Source organism: Hyperolius riggenbachi, chromosome 1 (genome assembly GCF_040937935.1).
Source record: "Hyperolius riggenbachi isolate aHypRig1 chromosome 1, aHypRig1.pri, whole genome shotgun sequence".
NCBI classification, from domain to species: Eukaryota; Metazoa; Chordata; class Amphibia; order Anura; family Hyperoliidae; genus Hyperolius; species Hyperolius riggenbachi.
The window spans coordinates 568,679,720-568,706,676 of NC_090646.1; the positions used below are offsets into that span (position 1 = coordinate 568,679,720).

The 26,957-nt window shown below is 43.9% G+C and overlaps 1 protein-coding gene across 1 annotated transcript in view; it reads right to left on the bottom strand.

Moving 5' to 3' along the window:
• ADGRV1 (adhesion G protein-coupled receptor V1) overlaps positions 1-26,957 on the bottom strand; it is a 629,361-nt gene that overhangs the window by 329,728 nt on the left and 272,676 nt on the right. Inside the window, exons 62-65 of the mRNA XM_068247792.1 lie at positions 22,090-22,213; positions 20,056-20,194; positions 11,187-11,372; positions 1,323-1,555 (exon numbers count right to left, since the gene is read on the bottom strand). Of these exons, the coding sequence (XP_068103893.1) occupies positions 1,323-1,555; positions 11,187-11,372; positions 20,056-20,194; positions 22,090-22,213 (682 nt within the window). The remainder of the gene's footprint in view (positions 1-1,322; positions 1,556-11,186; positions 11,373-20,055; positions 20,195-22,089; positions 22,214-26,957) is intronic.

Sequence of the window (26,957 nt, forward strand, 5' to 3'; positions counted from 1 at the left end):
CAGGCCGCAGTCGCATAACCGCAGTCACAGCCACTTTAATGCCCGACTTCGGCAACCCAGAAGAGGGTGTCTGAGGGTAATAAAGCCACATCGGAGGGGCGAAAAGGAGAACGGGAGGAGAGGTGGGCCTCAAGATGGCTCACCATACATGCCAGCTTCCCCTGTTTCTCTTATATTTTTCACATCTGGTGTCCTTTAAAAACATCAGTAATTATCTATGCAAAAGAGCTTCTCTGAGCTCTTCTACCCAGCTTGGGTCAAATACAGTCCTGTTTTCTGAAGCACTTAAACAGCAAAAAACCAATGAGAGACAGCTTGAGTCAAGGTTTTACACCAGGAAAGTTCAAAAGGTCATTATTTCTGTTTTGTTTTAAAGTTTAAAAGACAGGGTGTGCTTTTAAAACTGCAACTGTGACAGTATGATGCAATGTTAAAAGATATATAATAAAAAAATATGAGACTCTTTGTTTGCTACTAATGTTCCTTATCTGTAATACACATACAATTCATATCATTTTTTTTTTCTGCTACAGGTTTGCTTTAGCTCTAAAGCAAAAGCATGATTTTTGATATATACATAATAATATACAACATAATCTTGTGCTGCTTTTTTGCTTCTGATACTTCAAAGTGTACCCAAGGTGAGAAAGATATGGGGCTCGATTCACAAAGCGGTGATAACTCAGTTATCACGCCTAAAAGACTTTAGGCGTGATAACCTTTGCACTAGCAAAGTTATCACCACTTTGTGCTCTAACTCGCGCGAAGCTACCGCGCGTACGCGCGCACGCAAAGTCCCATAGGACTTAATGGGAGCTTCGCGCGAAGTGCCGGGTGCTGCGCGCGCGCGCCTGTGCGCTTGCGCGCGCAAAACTTTGCGCGCGGAAAACTCGCGCGAGTTTCTTCTTATCATGCCTAAACTGAGTTTAGGAGTGATAAAGGGGTTTTCACTCGCGTGCAAACACTTTGCACCGCTTTGTGAATCAGGCCCATGGAGGTTGCGATATTTATTTGCTTTTAAACAATACCAGTTGCCTGGCAGTCCTGACGATTCTGTGGCATCAATAGTGTCTGATTCACAACCCTAAAACAAGCACATGGCGAATCCAGTCAGAATGAATTCAAAGTCCCTGACCTGAATGCTTGCTCAGGGTTTATGGCTAAAAATATAAGAGACACTTGTTCAGGGGGACAGCCAGGCAACTTGCATTGTTTAAAAGGAAATAAATATGGCAGCCTCCATATCCCTCTCCCTTCACTGATGTCACTGTTTCTCTGTAAACGCTCCCACATATTTATGTAAGATGAGTTTAGTTTCTTACCTTCCAACGAGTTTCACTTCTGTGATGATAACAAAAAAATCCTCTGGGCCTTCAGGCAACACATCGTTAGTGATCTCGATGGAAAGACTTTGCATTGTTACATTGGGTTTGAATAGAAGAGCTCCGGAAGTGTTGGTATAATCCAGGCCACTTATCGCTGACCCGCTCTTGGTTTGGTATCTCAGCTGAACCTCTCCATACGCCCCACCTGAGCGCCAGATTGTCACATTCACCTGTTAACCACACAATGAGGGAATGAGCATCTCTGTCCTAAGAATGGGATAATTCATGGACTTGTCCTTGGATCTAAAAGCATTCATCACGGCCTCTTTTCAACACAAGCAATGTTTGAAATTACACTCAGAGGCAGGTCAGCCATCAGGGGGGTACAAGAGGGACAGTAGTATGGGGCCCAGGAAGAGTCTGGGACCCAAACAGTGGCAGTGCCACTCGAGCCTCTGCCAGGGCCGGCGCTACCATAGAGGCAAAGAAGGCAATTGCCCCAGAGCCTGTAGGAGCCTCCAGTGGCTACAAGAGGAATTTTTTTTTCAAAAAGACCTTATAGTTTTTGAGAAAATCGATTTAATGCTGCTTTCACAGTAAGTTAGTGCAGCCTGTAACGCAGCCCAACTCACAGTTATGAAAACTAAATGGGCTGTTCACAGTGCCCACTTACACATTCTGAGAAAGTGCAGCATTTGGTTGCCCATGCGCAGTAATTAGCCACATGGCTAATTAATATTCACTGCACTGCTGACGTGCAGTGTATTCTTCCTGGAGCTGCCGCTTTGTGCGCTGATTGGCTGGCGGGACCACATGATGCGGAGTGGAACACGGAGACGCAGTGCGCACAAAGAGCTGCATAAAGCGGCTCACTCTGGCGTCCTCCTTGAACACCACCAGGCGTTGCGTTAGGGGCACGTTAGGCGACCATAACGTCCCCTAAAACGCAACGTCTTGGTGGGAAAGAGGCCTTAAAGTTTCAAAGAAAAAAAATTCACATTTAAAAACCCGCCGAATTTAATGGTTAATAGCAAATCCACCTTAAATGCTAGAAACCCTAAATTTGCAGGATATGTTAAGGAGATCATTGGGAATAAGACCTTATAGTTTTTGAGAAAATCAATTTTAAAGTTTCGAAGGAAAAAAGTATTCTTTTAAATGCGGTAAATGTCACTTTTAGTAGCAAACCTAACGGTAGTGTAATTTTACATGTATCAAAAGAAAGAGCAATGAATTTCCTGACAGGGTTTCCAGGGGGTCCATACGCAGTACGTATGGACAACCTCCTGGAAACCCCTCCGCAGCTGCAGCGCTTTGGCCAGGGATCTCAATACAGCCGCAAAATGGCTGTATGAAGATCCCTGGCATTTTTTCCTATTTTCCCAATTTTTTTTTTTTTTAATGATTAGAGTGTGAGAATTTTTTTTTTTTTTAAATTATGTGGGATCCCCCCTCCTGAAACTTTTTAACCCCTTGTCCCCCATGCAGGCCGGGATAGCCAGAATGTGGAGCTCCGACCGATTGGGGATTCACACCCTGACTATACCAGCTGCAAAAAAAGGTCCCTTAATGCCTTTTTTCTGGGGTATCTGTTGGGTGGGCCCCTCAGGTTTATTTTGCCCTGGGGCCCCATTGTTGCTAAAACTGGCCTTGGCCTCTGCTCGCAATTCTACCAGAGTTGAGTGGTCATCTCCCTCTTCCCTGCAGGGGGGATGGTGTTATGGGTGACAGAAAACAGTGGGAGAAAACAAGAACATTCTGGCACTATGGTTTATTGTCAGCATGTGGTAACAGTGCGAGCAGTATCAAAAAAAGCATGGATGCAACAACATGCAAAAATCGGACATGCAGTGAGATGATGATACAAAACATATTAGCTAGTGCTGGAATACTGTACCTGGATGTTGGGAGGTGGCAGATGTGGGCGCCAATGAGGTGCACAGATAGGTTGCTTTAACTCTACCCCACAAAACGTGGCTCTGACCCACACAATCTACCTATCAGATTGTTATTTGGCGTGAGGGAAGCCCTATAGGTTTGCCAAATATGGGGTCCAGAAAATTCTTATGGTGGCCCTGCTCAGAGGCACATATTCTTCTTATTACAGAGAGCACATATCATCTAGCACATTGTATGGCACAGCATAATACCATCTGATATAATATATGGTGAATCATCACTATGCCAGATGTACAAATCTCACATTTTATACTCTTGAGTCATTGTCTTCCTATTAAAAGAAAACTGCTTCTCTACCAATTAAACTGCTGCCCTCATATCTATGGATATGTGGGACCAACAATCTGTTTGTTGGAGGTGTTATTTGTTTCCGTTGGCTTCATGTGAGTTTAAAGAGGAACTGTAGTGAAAATAACATAATGAATAAAATTGCTTATTTTTTACAATATTCATTTACAGATTTTTTAGTCAGTGTTTGCCCCGGTCCGTGTAAGGGCATGGGCGGAGCGATCGCGTCATCCGTGACGCGATCCTCCGCCGGCGCCTGTCTCCGCTAACCCGCCGCAACATCCCGCCGGCCATACGGAAGCGCCGGCGGTATGTTAACCCGACGATCACCGCATACAAAGTGTATAATACACTTTGTAATGTTTACAAAGTGTATTATACAGGCTGCCTCCTGCCCTGGTGGTCCCAGTGTCCGAGGGACCACCAGGGCAGGCTGCAGCCACCCTAGTCTGCACCCAAGCACACTGATTTCTCCCCCCCCCCTGCCCCAGATCGCCCACAGCACCCCTCAGACCCCCCCTGCCCACCCCCCAGACCCCTGTTTGCACCCAATCACCCCCCTAATCACCCATCAATCACTCCTTGTCACTATCTGTAAAAAATTTTTTAGCCCCCCCTGCCCCCTCCTGATCACCCCCCCCCCACCCCTCAGATTCTTCCCAGACCCCCCCTTCCCCCCAGAGTACTGTATGCATCTATCCCCACTGATCACCTGTCAATCACCTGTCAATCACCCATCAATCACCCCCTGTCACTGCCACCCATCAATCAGCCCCTAACCTGCCCCTTGCGGGCAATCTGATCACCCACCCACATCAATAGATCGCCCGCAGATGCGACATCAGATCACCACCCAAGCGCAGTGTTTACATCTATTCTCTCCTCTAAACACCCACTAATTACCCATCAATCACCCATTAATCACCCCCTATCACCACCTGTCACTGTTACCCATCAGATCAGACCCTAATCTGCCCCTTGCGGGCACCCAATCACCCGCCTACACGCTCAGATTGCCCTCAGACCCCCCCTTATCAATTTGCCAGGGCATTATTTACATCTGTCCTTCCCTGTAATAACCCACTGATCACCTGTCAATCACCCATCAATCACCCCCTGTCACTGCCACCCATCAATCACCCCCTGTCACTGCCAACCATCAATCAGCCCCTAACCTGCCCCTTGCGGGCAATCTGATCACCCACCCACACCAATAGATTGCCCGCAGATCCGACATCAGATCACCACCCAAGCGCAGTGTTTACATCTATTCTCTCCTCTAAACACCCACTAATTACCCATCAATCACCCATCAATCACCCCCTATCACCACCTGTCACTGTTACCCATCAGATCAGACCCTAATCTGCCCCTTGCGGGCACCCAATCACCCGCCTACACGCTCAGATTGCCCTCAGACCCCCCCTTATCAATTTGCCAGGGCATTATTTACATCTGTCCTTCCCTGTAATAACCCACTGATCACCTGTCAATCACCCATCAATCACCCCCTGTCACTGCCACCCATCAATCACCCCCTGTCACTGCCACCCATCAATCAGCCCCTAACCTGCCCCTTGCGGGCAATCTGATCACCCACCCACACCAATAGATCGCCCGCAGATCCGACATCAGATCACCTCCCAAGTGCAGTGTTTACATCTGTTCTCTCCTCCAAACACCCACTAATTACCCATCAATCACCCCTTGTCACTGCTACCCATCAGATTGGACCCCTATCTGCCCCTAGGGCACTCAATCACCCGCCCATACCCTCAGAACGCCCTCAGACCCCAGCCCTGATCACCTCGCCAGTGCATTGCTTGCATCTATTCCCCCCTCTAATCACACCTTGCGACACCCATCAATCACCTCCTGTCACACCCTAGCACACCTACCCATCAGATCAGGCCCTAATTTGCCCCGTGTGGGCTCCTGATCACTCGGCCAAACCCTCAGATCCCCCTCAGACCCCCTTCCGATCACCTCCCCAGTGCATTGATTGCATCTATTTTCCCCTCTAACCACCCCCTGAGACACCCATCAATCACCTCCTGTCACCCCCTAGCACTCCTATCCATCAGATCAGGCCCAATACAACCTGTCATCTAAAAGGCCACCCTGCTTATGACCAGTTCCACAAAATTCGCCCCCTCATAGACCACCTGTCATCAAAATTTTCAGATGCTTATACCCCTGAACAGTCATTTTGAGACATTTGGTTTCCAGACTACTCACGGTTTTGGGCCCGTAAAATGCCAGGGCGGTATAGGAACCCCACAAGTGACCCCATTTTAGAAAGAAAGACACCCCAAGGTATTCTGTTAGGTGTATGACGAGTTCATAGAAGATTTTATTTTTTGTCAAAAGTTAGCGGAAATTGATTTTTATTGTTCTTTTTCACAAAGTGTCATTTTTCACTAACTTGTGACAAAAAATAAAATCTTCTATGAACTCACCATACTCCTAACGGAATACCTTGGGGTGTCTTCTTTTTAAAATGGGGTCACTTGTGGGGTTCCTATACTGCCCTGGCATTTTAGGGGCCCTAAACCGTGAGGAGTAGTCTACAAAACAAATGCCTCAAAATGATCTGTGAATAGGACGTTGGGCCCCTTAGCGCACCTAGGCTGCAAAAAAGTGTCACACATGTGGTATCACCGTACTCAGGAGAAGTAGTATAATGTGTTTTGGGGTGTATTTTTACACATACCCATGCTGGGTGGGAGAAATCTCTCTGTAAATGGACAATTGTGTGTAAAAAAAATCAAAAGATTGTCATTTACAGAGATATTTCTCCCACCCAGCATGGGTATGTGTAAAAATACACCTCAAAACACATTATACTACGTCTCCCGAGTACGGCAATACCACATGTGTGGCACTTTTTTGCACCCTAACTGTGCTAAGGGGCCCAAAGTCCAATGAGTACCTTTAGGATTTCACAGGTCATTTTGCGGCATTTGATTTCCAGACTACTCCTCATGGTTTAGGGCCCCTAAAATGCCAGGGCAGTATAGGAACCCCTTTAAGTGACCCCATTTTAGAAAGAAGACACCCCAAGGTATTCCGTTAGGAGTATGGTGAGTTCATAGAAGATCTTATTTTTTGTCACAAGTTAGCGGAAAATGACACTTTGTGAAAAAAACAATTAAAATCATTTTCCGCTAACTTGTGACAAAAAAATAAAATCTTCTATGAACTCACCATACTCCTAACGGAATACATTGGGGTGTCTTCTTTCTAAAATGGGGTCACTTGTGGGTTTCCTATACTGCCCTGGGATTTTAGGGGCCCTAAACTGTGAGGAGTAGTCTTGAAACCAAATTCCGCGAAATGACCTGTGAAATCCTAAAGGTATTCATTGGACTTTGGGCCCCTTAGCACAGTTAGGGTGCAAAAAAGTGCCACACATGTGGTATTGCCGTACTCGGGAGACGTAGTATAATGTGTTTTGAGGTGTATTTTTACACATACCCAGAAATCTCTCTGTAAATGGACAATTGTGTGTAAAAAAAAATAAAAAAATTGTCATTTACAGAGATATTTCTCCCACCCAGAGTGGGTATGTGTAAAAATACACCTCAAAACACATTGTACTACTTCTCCTGAGTACGGCAATACCACATGTGTGGCACTTTTTTGCAGCCTAACTGCGCTAAGGGGTCCAAAGTCCAATGAGCACCTTTAGGCTTTACAGGGGTGCTTACAATTAGGCACCCCCCAAAATGCCAGGACAGTAAACACACCCCACAAATGACCCCATTTTGGAAAGTAGACACTTCAAGGTATTCAGAGAGGGGCATGGTGAGTCCGTGGCAGATTTAATTTTTTTTTTGTCGCAAGTTAGAAGAAATGGAAACTTTTTTTTTCTTTTTTTTTTTTGTCACAAAGTGTCATTTTCCGCTTACTTGTGACAAAAAATAATATCTTCTATGAACTCACTATGCCTCTCAGTGAATACTTTTGGGATGTCTTCTTTCCAAAATGGGGTCATTTGGGGGGTATTTATACTATCCTGGAATTCTAGCCCCTCATGAAACATGTCAGGTGGTCAGAAAAGGCAGAGATGCTAGAAAATGGGAAAATTCACTTTTTGCACCATAGTTTGTAAACGCTATAACTTTTACCCAAACCAATAAATATAGGCTGAATGGGTTTTTTTAAAATCAAAAACATTCTTCGCGCTGCATGTATACAGAAATTTTACTTTATTTGAAAAATGTCAGCACAGAAAGTTAAAAAAATCATTTTTTGCCAAAATTCATGTCTTTTTTGATGAATATAATAAAAAGTAAAACTCGCAGCAGCAATCAAATAGCACCAAAAGAAAGCTTTATTAGTGACAAGAAAAGGAGCCAAAATTCATTTAGGTGGTAGGTTGTATGAGCGACCAATAAACCGTGAAAGCTGCAGTGGTCTGAATGGAAAAAAAGTGCCTGGTCCTTAAGGGGGTTAAAGCCCAGGGTCCTCAAGTGGTTAAACTGTAACTGTTGGGCATAAAATCAAAAATCAATTGTTTATTTTTATCTGGTAAACAAGTAATAAGGATGCTAACCAGGCAATCCAAAAGTTAAAAATCATTATTACTTTTCTTGTTTATAAATGATCATTCCCTAGTTCACCTGACTCTTATGTGGTACATTGCCACTCAATGGAAGTTGCAGGGCATGCAGGGTTGTCTTTTTTTTTTTGCTTCTTTACTTTCCTCTCAGACTTAAGTAATGCAGCCGGATTGGCTGAAGCCTCTTTCCCACCCCTATTTTCCCCTGCCACACCTCTGTTCCTCTCTAATTGGCCAATATTTCTCATCCTGAGACAATGCACTTTCTATTGCAGAGCTGGGTGGGAGTGCGTGAAGACTGGGAGGAGGGCGGGCAATGCATACACAATCAGGCAGAGGGGAGTAAGGGAGAAAATCACATCAGGATTGGCTTCAAGATAGACACAGTTAAAATAGAGAATCCTAAGAAGGATTTTCTCTTCTTTTACTATAAAAAAAATCACTAAAATCAAAATGTGGACAGTGCAATACATCTGTTATGTAAGTAGAGCAAATATTTATTTACTTATATATGTGTGTTTTTTTTCTGAGATAGTATGGTAGGTAAAGTATAGTATAGGTAGGTGCACGCAGTATAGGTTAGATAGGTAGGTACCCCTCAGTATACAGTAGGTTAGATATGTATATTCCCCCAGATAGGTACGGTAGATGCCCCCAGTACAGATTACATAGGTATATATGCCCCTAGTATAGATTTTATAGGTAGATGCCCCCAGTATAGATTACATAGGTATATGCCCCTAGTATAGATTATATAGGTAGATGCCCCCAGTATAGGTTAGATAGGTAGATGCCCACAGTATAGGTTAGATAGGCAGAAGGATGGGCAAAGCGGAGGGGAGAGCGGGCAAAGAGAAGTTTCCACTCACCTGGCTTCCTCGATCCTGAACACAGCTTCTATCTTCATCCTGTCCCGGCGCACATCCCATTGGTAAAAGTTCCCTCTGTAATGACATGCGGTTACATCATCACAGGGGGCGCTGTTACCATAGCGACAGACACCGCACGGTGGGACAGGATGAAGATAGAGGCTTAGTGCAGGATCGTGGCAGGTGAGTGGAGACTTCTCTCTGCCCGCTCCCCCCTCTGCTATGTGGTTTTCCATTTCTCTGCTAGATTGAATAGCTGCAGATGAAAGTCACGTAACAGTTATAGTGTACATGGAATTTTTAATATTAAAACAAATGGTTAGAGTTTGTCTGCCTGCTATCAAGTGGTATGTTTTCATAGTACATTTGGGATGCAGAGATACTGATAACAATATAAATCTTCCACACCTGTAAACACAAATTTATTATGGTATTATACAGTAGCTCTCTGTGTTCCTAGTAATTGAGATTCTCAGTATGAATCTTCAGAAGGAGCTACACTGACAGCTATAACAGTCTGATAGATCATACATTCATAGTTCTCCCTTCTCCTCCAAGTAAGCAAGATTAGAAACTGCTCTACCTAGACTTTGTATTCAGACCCTTTTCTACCTACTCTTTATCCCACTTATTCTAATGGCAAAGGCTGCTCTTTCTAACCTCCAAGGCCCGTCTTACTATCAGCTTCCTAGATCTCATTTCCTCTCATCTCATTATGCATGGCTCCTCCTCTTTCATAGCCGAAAGAGGAACTGCAGTGAAAATAATGTAACATAAAAGTGCTTTATTTTTACAACAATTATGTATAATTGATCTAGTCAGTGTTTGCCCATTGTAAAATCTTTCCTCTCCCTGATTTACATTCTGACATTTATCACATGGTGACATTTTTACGGCTGGCAGGTGATGTTACTGGAAGGAGATGCTGCTTGCTTCTTTTGGCAGTTGGAAACAGCTGTAAACAGCTATGTCCCACAATGCAACAAGGTTCACAGACAGGAAACTGCCAGGACCATGGTCCTCAGAGTTTCCTGTGGGAGGAGTTTCACCACAATTTCAGCCATACAGACCCTCCTGATGATCCGTTTGTGAAAAGCAATATATTTCTCATGTAAAAAGGGGTACCAGCTACTGATTGGGAGTAAGTTCAATACTTGGTCACGGTTTCTCTTTAACTTATCTGTTAACCCTTTCCAGGGGCATTTTCCCTCCTTACATAAAGGGGACTTAAACCCAGAACGTCCTCGCTGCTCTAAAAGATAAGCAACAGCATAATAACCTTTACAGAAAAACATTTCATTTGTTGCAGACCACAGAACTGCTACTGAGATGCTGAAGAGCTGTTATTTCCTGGTTTCACGGAAGCACAGAAAGGGTTAAACTCCTGTTTATCTGTGTTCTGTTTACATATAGCCTGTCTGCACTGCACACCACAGCAAAGATCAGTCAGAGCTGACAGCTCAAATTACAGTGGCTCATTACTAGCAGATAAGGGAGAATTAGACAGTCTGTTATCTCTAAATAAACACAGGGTGGGTTTCTCTGTGTTTACCTTCTCCCCTGTGGAAGAGTTTAGGTCCTCTTTAAATATGCTATTGTAACTCCAAAGGTTACAAAAAAATCAGTGTATCCTTCAGCCTTCTCAAACTGCTCACCTGTCTCTCTCCTAACTTTCTCTTACAAACCATGCAGACCTGGATAAAGAAATATCTACTATCTACTAACTTCCTAATTGATCACTCCACTCTGGTTTCTGCCTTAACCACTCCACCAATTGATAAGCTGCTGTTGTTGTACTCTGGTTGTTGTTTTTGATAATCTGTTCTTTGTCTTAATTCCTACTTTATATGATCCCTGTATGTGCCGAAACCTATTCCAGGCATGAACCATTAGTGCTTGGCGGATAAAACTGATTCTGAAACTGACTTGGTAATGTACCTGTTGACTTACTAGCTGATAGATCTAATTGCTATCATTCCATACTCTTTCTTCTTCATCTGTCTTTTGACTCTGTTCACCATCCTTTGCTACTCCAAATTCTCTCTTCCCTGGACTTATCAAGCCTTTCCTCTTATCTCAGTGGAAGGACTTTTAATATTGCTTGAGTCAACCTAATTTGGCCCTCACCCCCTATCTATAGTACAAGTTTCGGTTTCAATGTCCAGGAAAAGTTAATCTCACCTGTTGTGTTTCTTCTGAAATCTGCAGCAATGTCTGAGTGAACTGAAACTGTCCATAAGGGAGATCACTGGAAGCCATAGTGATGTTTGCAGATCTGGTGGATTCATTTATTATCCCTCCTTCACTCACTCTGCTGAGATAAAACCGATAGAAGCTCCTCTCTTCAGGTATATTGTCATCAATGGCCTATGTGAAGCAGAGACAATGTTACAAGGGATACACATACTGGAAACATACAGTTCCATGAGTAATTAGCTTAGCAGAGCAGAAGCCATTGCCATCCATTCTCAACACCTGGACTAATCTATTGACTAGCGGCAAATTCTGATACTCTTGTTTATCAGTTTCTCTGGAATGCTTTTGCTTTCTAAGGACATAAAAGCAACGTAACTGTTGGAGCAGCGTGTGGTCTATACACGCAGATAGGCACCCAGTATAACAAGTTAGAACTCTTTACTGAAGAAAAACATGCAGAGACATATCATACACTACCATCAGGAAATGAAGCTTACTTAGAACAGAGAGAATACAAAGTGAATACAGGAAATAATAATCCTATAAATATTACTATTGCATTTTACACACAGTGACATCTTGTGGTTGTTTTAATACACTGCAGTTTAAAGGACAACTGTAGTGAGAGGTATATGGATGCTGCTATATGTATTTCCTCTTAAACAATGATAGTTGCCTGACAGCCCTGCTGATCTCATTCATCATCTATTTAGCTGCAGAAGTGAATGAATTACACCAGAAACAAGCATGCAGCTCATCTTGTAAGATCTGACAATAATGTCAGAGACACCTGATCTGCTGCATGCTATGGCTAAAAGTATAAGAGGCAGAGGATCAGCAAGATAGCCAGGCAACTGGTATTGTTTAAAATGAAATAAATATGCCAGCCTCCATATGCCTCTCATTACAGATGTCCTTTAAAGAGGATCCGAGATTAAAAACTAACTATAACAAGTAACTTGTCTATATATTTAATCTTAAGTTTACACAGCAAATCTAGCTGCAAACAGCTTCAACAGTTTATGATTATTTATTCCTGTGATACAATGAGAGCAGCCATGTTCTTTTTGTCACATTACACACAGGCAAGCTAATTTGCATCTCCAGCCCGCAGCCTGTGAAAACTTCACTTCACTCCCCTCTCTTCCTTCCTCCTCCCCTCTGCCTCTGAAATCTCTGGCTAGTAATGTCCTCCTCCTCCTGCCCAGACTGAGCTCCCATGAGCCCTTGCTACTAAGGCTCAAAGTGCCGAGGCACTCTGGAGGAGCTGTGGGCGAGGCTTGTTTAGTTTATAGGGAATTAGAGTATTAACCTCACGCGGTAACTCCGAGTCAGGCTTGGGACAGAAATCTGTAGCTCAGAGTGGTAATCCCGAGTTGGATCCATGGAAGGTATGTAATGTGCAGGGCTGCCACAGATCTATCCAATAGTAGAGATGTCGCGAACCTCCGATATACAAGAGAAAAAGTAGACAGTAAGCCAGCACCTATTCAGTAGGAGACCTTAGGCACGTCTTCCTAACACTGCTACTGCCTATAGAGCATGCCCTAGTGGCTGCCGCTCTGGTGCTTTGAGTCCGCCAGGAGAAAAGCGTGATATAAATGTTATTTGTCTGGTCTACTTTTTCTCTTGTATTGAGCATAAATGGTAAATGCTAGGCCAGCTTCAGTTAGTACTGTTCTGGTACAGCGGTTAGCGTGCTTGCCCACCACACAGCGAGACCTGGGTTCAAATCCCAGCCAATGTGAGTTGGCTTTTATGCTACAAATCCTTAAAGGGAACCTAAACGGTGAAGGATATGGATTTTTCCTTTTAAAATAATACCAGTTGCCTGAATCGCCTGCTGATCTAGTGTCTCTAATACTTTTAGCCACAGCCCCTGAACAAGCATGCAGATCAGGTGCTCTGACTGAAGTCAGACTGGATTAGCTGCATGCTTGTTTCAGGGTGTGATTCAGCCACTATTGCAGTCACAGAGATCAGCTGGACTGCCAGGCAACTGGTATTGTTTACAGGAAACATCCATAACTCTCAGTTAAGTTTCCCTTTAAGCAACCTAATGTTTCTATTGCATTGAGCATAAATAGTAATTGCTAGGCCAGCTTCAGTTAGTACTGTTGTGGTACAGCGGTTAGGGTGCTTGCCCACCACACAGTGAGACCTGGGTTCGATTCCCAGCCAATGTGAGTTGGCTTTTATGCTACAAATCCTTAAAGGGAACCTAAACAGAGAAGGATATGGATTTTTCTTTTTAAAATAATACCAGTTGCCTGAATCGCCTGCTGATCCTGTGTCTCTAATACTTTTAGCCACAGCCCCTGAACAAGCATGCAGATCAGGTGCTCTGACTGAAGTCAGACTGGATTCGCTGCATGCTTGTTTTAGGGTGTGATTCAGCCACTATTGCAGTCACAGAGATCAGCTGGACTGCCAGGCAACTGGTATTGTTTACAGGAAACATCCATATCACTCTCAGTTAAGTTTCCCTTTAAGCAACCTAATGTTTCTATTGCATTGAGCATAAATAGTAAATGCTAGGCCAGCTTCAGTTAGTACTGTTGTGGTACAGCAGTTAGGGTGCTTGCCCACCACACAGTGAGACCTGGGTTCGATTCCCAGCCAATGTGAGTTGGCTTTTATGCTACAAATCCTTAAAGGGAACCTAAATGGAGAAGGATATGGATTTTTCCTTTTAAAATAATACCAGTTGCCTGAATCACCTGCTGATCCTGTGTCTCTAATACTTTTAGCCACAGCCCCTGAACAAGCATGCAGATCAGGTGCTCTGACTGAAGTCAGACTGGATTCGCTGCATGCTTGTTTTAGGGTGTGATTCAGCCACTATTGCAGTCACAGAGATCAGCTGGACTGCCAGGCAACTGGTATTGTTTACAGGAAAAATCCATATCACTCTCAGTTAAGTTTCCCTTTAAGCAACCTAATGTTTCTATTGCATTGAGCATAAATAGTAAATGCTAGGCCAGCTTCAGTTAGTACTGTTGTGGTACTAGCCATGCTGGGCACTATACTAGCCATGCTGGGCACTATACTAGTTATGCTTGCCCACCACACAGTGCTTGCCCACCACACAGTGAGACCTGGGTTCGATTCCCAGCCAATGTGAGTTGGCTTTTATGCTACAAATCCTTAAAGGGAACCTAAATGGAGAAGGATATGGATTTTTCCTTTTAAAATAATACCAGTTGCCTGAATCACCTGCTGATCCTGTGTCTCTATTACTTTTAGCCACAGCCCCTGAACAAGCATGCAGATCAGGTGCTCTGACTGAAGTCAAACTGGATTAACTGCATGCTTGTTTCAGGGTGTGATTCAGCCACTATTGCAGTCACAGAGATCAGCTGGACTGTGTAACGATCGGTGTAACACAGAGAGAATCTGATTACCGGTGATCTGCAGTATCACCGATAATCAGATATATCTCTAACCTCTGGACACCTGAGTAATAACTGAGTGTTTGGTGCAACAGTAATACTTTGAGGAAAGCACCCGTACAGGGGGGTGCAAGGCAGTAGGAGATACCGCCTAAAGAACAGCTTCCTTCCAATGGCCTGAGGCTCCCCAAGGGGCAGAGCCAGGCAGAGAGTGGGAAGGACCAGAGTGTGAGTGACACCCGAAGTGAAGTGTCACTGACAGGTCTGTGAACTATCTCCCAACAGGGGAGAGAGTTCTCGAGGTCGGACAGGCCAGGTTGGCAACAGACAGACAGATCAGGTACAAAGACAGGAGACAGAAGTGGAATCCAAGGACAAGCAGAGTTTGGCAACAGAGTATCAGATATAGCGAAGTACCAATTCAGAGATCAAGAGAGTGGTCAGGAGAGCAGGAAGTCATAACAGATATAAGCAATGCCTATTCTTCAGGTGTGAGCTCCGTGATCATCAACACCCCGGAACTAGTCTAATACACAACAGAGAGGTAACACAGTTCCCTAGTCTTGGGTGTGAGTTCCTTGATCGTCAACACCCTGGAACTAGTCTGAAGTATAACAGAATGATAATACAGTTCCCTAGTCTTGGGTGTGAGTTCCTTGATCATCAACACCCTGGAACTAGTCTGAAGTATAACAGAATGATAATACAGTTCCCTAGTCTTGGGTGTGAGTTCCTTGATCATCAACACCCTGGAACTAGCCTGAAGTATAACAGAGCGATAATACAATTCCCTAGTCTTGGGTGTGAGTTCCTTGATCATCAACACCCTGGAACTAGTCTGGAGTATAACAGAGAATAACAACACAGATAGCAAAAGGTCTGAGTGCTACCACGTAGTGATTGCAACGGCAGACCCCAGAGAAATGACCAGCATCCAGTATATATACCCTAGCGCTCTCCAGCGCCTCCCCTAAGTGCTGGACCAATGGGAAGTGGTAAAATTGTCAGCTGACCGGCTTGGTCAGCTGATACCTTTCTGGCTGTCATAAAAGCTCTGCCTCTCAACGCGCGCGTCGTTCTGAACCTGTGTGGACTATCAGTCCCAGCCACACCAGATCTTTTTTGCAATGTATCCGCTGTGCCGGACGCGGAACTAGCCGCACCGCTATCCGAGCACGCGGCGGTTTCTCCGCGTTCCGCCATGCGGACAGATGTAGGCTTATGCGTGTAAACCGCCGCGTCGGACGCGGAATCCGCCAAGTTGAATGCGGAATCAGCCAACTTATCCTGAGCATTCACGGCGGCTTTTCCGCGTTTTCTCACAGTCTGCCAGGAAACTGGTATTGTTTACAGGAAACATCCGTATCACTCTCAGTTAAGTTTTCCTTTAAGCAACCTAATGTTTCTATTGCATTGAGCATAAATAGTACATGCTAGGCCAGCTTCAGTTAGTACTGTTGTGGTACAGCAGTTAGGGTGCTTGCCCACCACACAGTGAGACCTGGGTTCAAATCCCAGCCAATGTGAGTTGGCTTTTATGCTACAAATCCTTAAAGGGAACCTAAACGGAGAAGGATATGGATTTTTCCTTTTAAAATAATACCAGTTGCCTGAATCGCCTGCTGATCCTGTGTCTCTAATACTTTTAGCCACAGCCCCTGAACAAGCATACAGATCAGGTGCTCTGACTGAAGTCAGACTGGATTAGCTGCATGCTTGTTTTAGGGTGTGATTCAGGCACTATTGCAGTCACAGAGATCAGCTGGACTGCCAGGCAACTGGTATTGTTTACAGGAAACATCCATATAACTCTCAGTTAAGTTTAACTTTAATCAACCTAATGTTTCTATTGCATTGAGCATAAATAGTAAATGCTAGGCCAGCTTCAGTTAGTACTGTTGTGGTACAGCAGTTAGGGTGCTTGCCCACCACACAGTTAGACCTGGGTTCGATTCCCAGCTATGGTATGTAAACTGGTTTTTGAAATAGTATAATTCCCTGGCAGATGAGACCCTCCTCCCTCCGGTAGGAGGGAGGAGGGAATAGGTAGAAGGGTAGAAGGAGGAAGTAGCAGCTGTCCCTTAACTAATTAGTGTAGGCAGACAAGTGAGTGAAATGGCATAAGGACCTTGCTTGGAGGAGGGAGGGGGGGCGGGCCTCCAGCAGTGAGAGCAGTGTGTTTGGCAATAATGTGCCTGATGACAGTGATGTAGAGGGTCAAAGTTTTGCTCAATAGAGCATTATGGGGCGAATCGAACTTCCGCAAAAGTTTGCTTGGTGCAGGCGAACGCGAACCCCCAAAGTTCGCCTGGAACCGTTCGCCGGCGAATAGTTTGCTACATCTCTATCTAACAGTATGATTTTTAGGGTATAAAATCTCGTGAAAAAATTACACTGCTTTTAAACAATAAAATCTGGAGGTAATCATACCGCCAGGGAGGTTAAAACAAAAAAAGCATTTGGCTTGAGCAATGCCCTATAAACTACTGTATATGGAAGGAAAACAATTATGCAATGAGTAAAAGTTTATCTCAGGTCCACTTTAAGGTAATAGTGTTGTTAAAATCTCTAACAGCAACTAAGCTGAAATTATGCTTACCATTAGCTCTTGAAATGTATAGAACTATAACTATATATTTTACATATTCACAACAATTACAGCACCCTGATACTGCGCTCATATGCTGAGTCAGATGTTATATAGGTCACCTCTAAAAAATGTTTTATATAAAAGATAATGAATCAAACATTCATCAAACATTCATATTACATGTGCTAAATTCTAAGTAAAAAACACAATAGCAGGCAGTAACCACATGTATAATGTCCTTGCTCATATAATAATTATCATGTAGGAGCGCTCTTCCTAGATGCGTGCAACCATCAAAATAAAGTTCTTCAGTAAAAATGGTTAAGCGCTCTTCTCTGCCTGTTCCTTCTTAGACACAGCAAATATGTCATATAATGAAAAAGCCCCCCCTTCGGGGAGAGACTCACCAGACTTCTAGGCCTCCAAGGCCAATGCTCGCATTCGGGGTATTGGCCACCCCGCAGCCTCTCTGGCAGTCCTCTCTTGGCTATTCCCAGTCTGTGTAAGCAAAAAGCGGATTCCACATCGCGTAAAAGCGTACCAGTTTATTTTTAAAAAATTTAAAAACAGATCAGTGGTGTATAACCACTCATTGGGTCAGAAAACTTCATCAAAAATGAAAAAACACAGCCAGCCCCTTGTTTTACAAGCTACCTGATTCCAGGTACAGGGGTATGCAGAGATGAGATGCACTAAGCTGGTGACAAGGCGCACGCCTCTGTCATTTAGCGTCCCTCTCCGCAATAGCTTACTGGCTAGTGCTCTAAAAGATACCGAGCCTGCTGCACACAGACAATCCCGCCGCGTCCAGCGAGCGTCGTGCGCTGTGACGTCACTCCGTGGCTCCGCGGCGGGATTGTCTGTGTGCAGCAGGCTCGGTATCTTTTAGAGCACTAGCCAGTAAGCTATTGCGGAGAGGGACGCTAAATGACAGAGGCGTGCGCCTTGTCACCAGCTTAGTGCATCTCATCTCTGCATACCCCTGTACCTGGAATCAGGTAGCTTGTAAAACAAGGGGCTGGCTGTGTTTTTTCATTTTTGATGAAGTTTTCTGACCCAATGAGTGGTTATACACCACTGATCTGTTTTTAAATTTTTTAAAAATAAACTGGTACGCTTTTACGCGATGTGGAATCCGCTTTTTGCTTACACAGACTGGGAATAGCCAAGAGAGGACTGCCAGAGAGGCTGCGGGGTGGCCAATACCCCGAATGCGAGCATTGGCCTTGGAGGCCTAGAAGTCTGGTGAGTCTCTCCCCGAAGGGGGGGCTTTTTCATTATATGACATATTTGCTGTGTCTAAGAAGGAACAGGCAGAGAAGAGCGCTTAACCATTTTTACTGAAGAAATATATTTTACATAGTAGCAAAAAAGTTTCTGTACCGTGTTACAAAACGTTGTTTTTTTACCTATATATAATTTACAGTGATTGTGGCATGACTTGTGAATACCGACCGATCAGATATCTTTTGGCAATATTTGTCAGGCCACTGAAAGATGACTTCTGTTTTTTTTTTTTTTTAAGAAATATAGGCAACATTAAGGTGGTCACTAACAATCCAATTTCTAGCGAAAAATCGTTCGACCAATCCGATCAGAATTTCTGATCACTTGAACGATTTTTTTTTGCTAGAAATTGGATCATTAGAGGCCACCTTTAAAATCAAGCAAAAGAGTTGACTTGTGTTTAAAGAGAACCCGAGGTGGGTTTGAAGAATATTTTCTGCATGCAGATTCTGGATCTGCCTATACAGACCAGCCTCTGTTGCTATCCCAAACCCCCCTAAGGTCCCCCTGCACTGTGCAATCCCTCATAAATCACAGCCACGCTGCTGACAAACAGCTTGTCAGAGCTGGCTGTGTTTATCTCTATAGTGTCAGTCTGCTGCTCTCCCCGCCTACTGCAGAACTCCAGTCCCCGCCTGCATCCCTTCCCTCCCTGCTGATTGGAGGGAAGGGACGGGGGCAGGGACCGGAGCTATGCAGGAGGCGGGGGAGCAGCTGAGACTGACACTACAGATGTAAAAACAGCCTCACAGCACGGCTGTGATTTATGAGGGATTGCAGAGTGCAGGGGGACCTTAGTGGGGTTTGGGATAGCAACAGAGGCTGGGCTGTATAGGCAGATCCAGCCTCTGTATGCAGATAACATTCTTTAAACACACCTCGGGTTCTCTTTAACTGCTTCCCGTCCGCCTAACACAGGATGGCGGCGGGACATCGGCTCTCTCAGGTCTCAGTAATGCCATATGGTGTCATCTCGCGACGCCCCAGCGATCAGCCTGCCAGCCAGCGATTGGAGCTGGCAGGCTGTTTTTTTTTTAGTATGTATATATTTATATAGTGCTGACATCTTACGCAGCGCTGTACAGAGTATGGTCTTGTCACTTAACTGTTCCTTAAAGGGGCTCACAGTCTAATCCCTGTCATAGTCATATGTCTTTGTATGTATAGTGTAGTGTATGTATCATAGTGCAAGGCCAATTAAAGGGGAAGCCAATTAACTAATCTGTATGTGTATTTTTTTAACAAAATTTAGGTCTTTTTTCATTAATATTAAAAAAAAAAATATATAGCAGCAGCAATCAAGTACATCCAAAATAAATGTGTATTTGTGAGAAGAAAAGGAGGTAAAATTCATTTGGGTGCTAAATTGTAACCGAGCAATAAACCGTTAAAGTTTTGAAGTGCGGAATTGTAAAAAATGGCCCGGTCAGTAGGGGTTATAAACCTCTGGTTCTCAAGAGGTTAATATATGTACTCATTGTGTGTCATGATATATATCTGTTGTTAGTGAATACAAGTAAAACTGATATTGCAGAAGTAGAATTCCTTTATGTCACAATATAACTTTTATACTGAGCACACATACCTGTATAATAACAACAGCGCCAGACTGTCTGTCCCTCATTGTCACCATTCCTGATGTTTCTACAAATTCTCTTGGGTGTGCTGGAGTTATATTCCAATGTGTTGTCACTTCTCCGAAAATCCCAGGACCACGTATAAGACTACAAGAAGAATATACCATATCACAAGCTTTGCCATGTTTTCATATCACCAATGACCCTGCAGAGTTCACAGTTCAAAGCAGATACCATACACTGAGCCTAATCTAATAAATTGTGGATTTCTCTGTGCAATCCCTATTCTTAGTGCTCCTGATTGCCGAAGCATTGGGAAAGTGAAATCGTACAGCCAGAGTTTGAGCTGTCACACTTTTGGAACCATAGCTGGCTTCTACTGAAGCCATGCATGGATCCTTTGTAATGCATATGGAAAGAGTACACATACAGTACATGTATGTTTCCCTATACATTGTTGGCCATTACAGTGGCCCGCCTGCACATTAATCAAAAAATAATGCACTTTCGCCACTCCCATGCCCCTTCACCCTTTTACCCCCATGTAGGTTGATCTAACCCAGGAATTGTACAGCCCAGTGAGGAGGAGCTCTGCTACTTGGGCAATACCAACCCACATAATCTATAACATTAAAGCAGAATATAACCCTGCATTTCAACTTTGCTCTAAAACATTATTTACAGCATATTATAAGCAACCAGCATTTTTTTTTTTTTTTACTAGACCAGCATTGGAAGGGTTACACACAGAGCTTTAATGTTCCGTGGAGAGACATGCTGCCCGCAGCCGAAGTTTAGATAGATACATTTAAGTAAACACAATGTAACAAGTGAGGAATGTGACTCACTCTCTCTGACTGTGCAGGAGCTGGAGGACAGCCAGAGAGTGTATAACATTCACCACTTGTTACATTGTGTTTACTTAAATGTATCTATCTAAACTTTGGCTGCGGGCAGCATGTCTCTCCACGGGACTTTAAAGCTCTGTGTGTAACCCTTCCAATGCTGGTCTAGTAAAAAAAAATGCTGGTTGCATATAATATGCTGTAAATAATGTTTTAGAGCAAAGTTGAAATGCAGGGTTATATTCCGCTTCAAGGGGTAATATGCAAATGGAAGAGTGGGCAGTAAAGCCTCTTCCTCTTTTGTAAATAGTCCTTGTCCAATCTTGAGGACAAGGGGTCCCACCAACTCATGCTGAGGGAGATGGAGGTAACTACCCCCGTAACTAGTCATATGGGGGTAGGTATGGGGGGGGGATTTTAATTGTGGAATCTAGTAGTCCTTAATAATAGAGGGATCCCCTATGTGTCCAGTCCATCTGTACCCCAAAAATTCAAAAATAGACAAGGGGAGGGGGGGGCATTTTTGACTCTCTTTTACTCTTCTCTTCTTATTTTACTTTTCTGTTACCTATTTTTAACTACTGTCAAATTAAAAATGAAAATCTTTATCCACACACACACATACGCATTTTCATATTTTTTTCATCTGTATCCTTCTGTCTCCTGGTTTACATACTTCTATTCCCTGATGTCGTCTTCTTCTACCTACTTCTATCATCTTCTGCCATTTTCATATGTCAACCTCTTGCTTTTTTGTCTTTTTTCATCGACACGCTAAGCTTTTCTATTCTTTAGTTCTTGCCATTGCAGACTGGTTGCCTTGCATGTATGTATAAAGTTTATTGTTCAGTGTGGGTAAACCTGGTTTAGATATGTGCACAGCACAGCAGATAATAATAGTAATCATAACTATGATGCAAATACAACCTTGTTAACAAACTGAATTACAGGATTAAATAGGTGCCAGTTAGTTGTTCAATGAAGCTCTAAAACTGAGAAAAAGTGATGAGTGAAAAACATATTAAAAATAAACAAATAAACAAACATGTCAAATGTAAAGTAGCTTTGCTGGCTAAATGGATCAGCTGCTCTAAACTGTGATTTGCTCATCCCATTCTCATTCTGTATCCTCTGTGTGGCGAAAAAGCACATAAGTTACACGTTTTGATGACCACTGCTAATAAGATGTCCACATACCTGATATAAGCTGTTCCATTATAGCTCCCAGAGGGTTCACCAACAAGAACATAAAGTGATGATGGGGCTATTCCAACAACTCCAGCTGCACCAACATCTCCAGCAATCACTACAGTGGCCATACCTGAGGAACCATAAGACAAATCAGAAATAATTATCATTATATTGTATAGACATCTTCTGCGGTGCTGCATACAGTGCACAAATAATCTATGAATTGCAGCACTAAATAAGTGCCAGTTACTTCTATCATGACACTCTGAAAATGATATGTAGTGATGAGAAAGAAAGGCAAATAAAATTCTTCTAATTCTAATTTACTGTACGTATTACACCCAGGGCCGGATTTGTACTTTTTACCGCCCTAGGCCAACTATCACCAGCGGCCCCATGACCAACAGCAATTCCCCCCCCCCCCCCCCCCCCCAACACTGCCAATCTCTGCCCCTGTCCTTATTTGTAGTGAAGTAGTGAACCAGAACTCATTTTTTAAAACTTGTGTACCCATTATCAGGTTCAAGAGTAGTTGTTTCACATAGATCCCATAACTATCTGACTGATTCCTCAGTGTGATTACAGCAGAGCACTCCTTCTCCTTCTCCTCCTACCTAGTTTTTCTAGTGCAGCCACATAAATGGATCTGGTCTCTGAAGTTTTCCATTGGCCTGAAGACTGTCTGTGACGAGTCACTGGGACAAGAGCATGTTCAGGCCAATGGAAAGCTGCACAGATCAGGTCCATTTATATGTGATGAGTCAGCCATGTCACTGGGAAGGAGGCTATAGACATCTTACTTTAAATGTTGCCCTTTGCTGCAGCCAAACACCTCCCTACACACACACACACAGAGCGTCATGGGGCCCTAGTGCAGTACCACTGCATGGCCTATTTCCACCACAGCCCTACTTATAAAGGAATACCTGGGGAGGGGGAAGTGCCCTGGGAAGATCAGATCCAGCTCCCAGCAGTCTATCAGATCCCTTGCTTTACTTCTGATTCTCTCCATGGTGCCGCTTTCACATCCAAAAGATCCAGCTACTGCACATGTACGGGCCTGTCTGCACACCTACTCGATCATGCCTTATGGCCAGGAGCGGTTTGCAAATGCTCCTGGCTATGGGGGTGATGGAGGAGGCACCCAGATGGGCTCACGCATGTGCAGTAGCATTCGACACTGGGTGACTATCAGATGTTTTGGAAGGGCCAGTGGTACTCTGGAGGAGGTCCGAATTACAGCAAGTTAGGGACCTGATAGACTGGGGGCCTGGAAGAAGCCTCAGGGAAGTAAATCTGAACCAGCCCAAATCCGTGTTCATTTAAAGTGAGCCTTTCGCTGCAGCCTATCCCTTCTTCCCCACAGACCCCCCTTCAGCCAGAACCCCCCATCCCCCCTCCATTAAACATGCCTTAAAGGAAACCTAAACTGAAAGGAGTGTAGAATCTGTCATATTCATTACTTTTTAAAAAGATCAGTTGTTTCTAGTGCAATTCTTTAGCCTGGGTACATAGTCACACAACTGCAGCAAGCATGCAGCCAGTGAAAGCAGATGGGGGTAAGAAAGCCTGGTCTGCATGCTTGTTATACCTGAACATAATATCTGAGGAAGAGATAAAACAACTCAACAACCAGGAACATGTTAAAAACAGACAGACCTCTGCCCCGAGTCCCTGGCAATTCCCTCACATCCCCCCACACCATTCTAGAACAGGCAGACTGCTAATACCATACACTCACCCACATGCACACAGTTAGTTCCATTTGCAGAAGCAGGAGATGTGGAGAAGATAAGCCTGACGCTCCGGTCTCCTCCACGTGAAGCTTCAGGGGGCGGGGAGGTGAAGCCAACAAATCACCAGCCAAAACACCAGCCAGTCTGGATCAAAATTGGAGATGCATGGATGCTGCCCTGCACGTCTGTGTGTGCTATCCTTACTGACTGCTTGCGTCCTTGAAGTAATCCAGAAGAGGGAGGCCCCACTCTGTTGTGTGCCTCTGTGCATTTGGACTGGTCCATGGGCTTCCAATGCACCTCTGCATCCTAACGATGTCTCTTAGCAGCTTCCCTGCCTCGCCACCTCAGAGTTCCTTCTTCCCCCTGCCGCTGCCAACCACGTGTGCTTTCATCCCTGTCAGTGTGTTAGTCACACATGCCTGCCTCCCTTACTGCAGCCGCCGCTGCTATCTGTAAACTTATGCAGGGCGGCTCGGGAAGGACCAGGTCTGACTGCCTCTTGCTGGCTGCTGCTTCCATCTGCAGTGTGGAGGAGTCAGGACTGAATCGGCATAATATTTAGCACGGTCTGTAATCTTGTTTGCTGTATACAAATGCCTCCTGCCCATCAGCCGCCCTACACAAGGTTGATTTTTCTGTCGCCCTAGGCCATGGCCTAGGTGGCCTAGCCAGAAATCCGGCCCTGATTACACCCCAAAGAGGCTTTTTTTTAATGGTTCTAAGAGGAGAGTCTAATTGTTCTAGATGTCATAGAGACAATGGTAACTTAAGTCATATGCTTTGGAGAAGCCCCAAACTTTTCAGATGTTGAACTAATATTGGACGATATTAGACTGTAGAACGTACTTTTTTTGTTTATCTACTAATAGATGAATTAACTGTCCTCCTTGGTGTTACAGATTCATCTATTACTGATGACCCATGTATAAAACCTGTAATTTCTAGAGCCCTATTTCCAAGCTAAAAAAACTACTACGTCAACAATGGAAGATGTGGCTTCTCCTACTTTAACTGATTGGATCTCCCAGATTAATTTTTGATTATGGAAAAGATAATATATTCTCACAAAGGTTGTCCAGCCAAATTCGAAAAATGGCATTTCTGGCTTAACACTCCATGTCTCGCATCTTGAGATCTCACTTGTAACATACTGGGCCTTTGATATAATCGTACAATAAAAAATTGACTTCATTTATTATCTCTGTTTGCATTTCACTTGCATCTCCCCTCTACTGCTTAATATTCATGTAATTCACAATGCAAATATATTTCTATACAATGGTAAAATACCGCTCACCCCGGATAAATGGCAGTGCAGGAACTTGGAACTGGATTCCATACAATACTGATGACAAACAGAGGAATTCCGCACTTGTCCAAACTGGTTACTTTATTCAGGACGTATCCAACATCAAATAAGCTGACATGTTTCGGGCCTCAGCCCTTAATCATGGTGAGTTATGATTAAGGACTGAGGCCCGAAACATCTCACCTTATTCGATGTTGGATACGTCCTGAATAAAGTAACCAGTTTGGACAAGTGCGGAATTCCTGTTTGTTGCATATATATTTCATTCATATATATTTACAACTCATCCATTCTGTAATATTTATCACATTGCTATTTGTATTTTTATTCAACCTCCTATATATATGTGTGTATATATATACATATATATATATATATATATATATATATATATATATGTGTATATATATATGTGTATATATATATATATATATATAATATATATATATGTATATATTACGGCCAGAACCCGAAGTTTGGCCACTTCTAGTTCTGGCCGGCCACTTCGGGTTCTGGCCGGCCAATTCGCGAAAGTGCCCGCTGCGCTGCGGCCAATGTTACAAACGGATGGTTTACTCTGATATGAATGTATCTTCTGGCCGCAGCGCAGCGGCCAAACGTATTAATTTGTTTGCAATTAAGCCAGCGGCAATGTAACGATTCAAGCCGCCGGCTTTTTCATCTGCCTCTCTCTCTCTCTCTCCTCTTATGGCCAGCCGGCGGGGGGGGGGGGGACACGCGAGTCCCCCAGAGTCGTTCGTCGCAGCAGGGGCAGCAGAGCGGGGAGGCTGCAGACATTGCTTCTGCCAGCACCCGCTCTGCAAGAACGGCAGGCTTCCCTGCCGCGACGAACGACTCCGGAGGGACACGCGTGTCCCCGCCCCCGGCTGCCCATAAGAAAGAGAGAGAGAGAGAGAGAGAGAGAGAGGGGGGGGGGGGGGGGTGGGAGAGGAGAGAGAGAGGCAGATGAAAAAGCCGGCGGCTTGAATCGTTACATTGCCGCTGGCTTAATTGCAACAAATTAATACGTTTGGCCGCTGCGCTGCGGCCAGAAGATACATTCATATCAGAGTAAACGATCCATTTCTAACATTGGCCGCAGCGCAGCGGGCACTTCGCGAATTGGCCGGCCAGAACCCGAAGTGGCCGGCCAGAACTAGAAGTGGCCAAACTTCGGGTTCTGGCCGTAACATATACATAAATATATATTTATATATATATATATTTATATATATATATATATAAATATATATATATATATATATACATATATACATATAGTTACAAAGATAATTTGCCATAACAACTTCCTGTGGCAATGCATTTCCCATCTTTATCACTCTTACTGTAAAGAACCCTTTCCCCTTTCCTAAATAAATGGCTAAAACGTTTTTTCTCCATGCGCAGATCATGTCCTCTAGTCCTTTGAGCAGGCCTAGGGACAAAAAGCTAATCCGCCAAGCTTTTATATTGCCCTCTGATGTATTTATACATGTTAATTAGATCCCCTCTGAGGCGTCTTTTCTTCAGACTAAATAAACCCAGTTTATCTAACCTTTCTTGCTAAGTGAGACCTTCCATCCCTCGTATCAATTTTGTTGCTCGTCTCTGCACCTGCTCTAAAACTGCAATATCTTTTCTGTAATGTGGTGCCCAGAACTGAATTCCATATTCCAGATGTGGGCCTTACTAGAGAGTTACAAACACTGACCGAATGCAATGGTACCAGGGAAAATATATACAAACACAAAGTCTAAAAAAGACAAACCCTATAGGTAACGATAAGAGGTCAAATATACCCCAAATGTGATTGACCAAAGAGTATG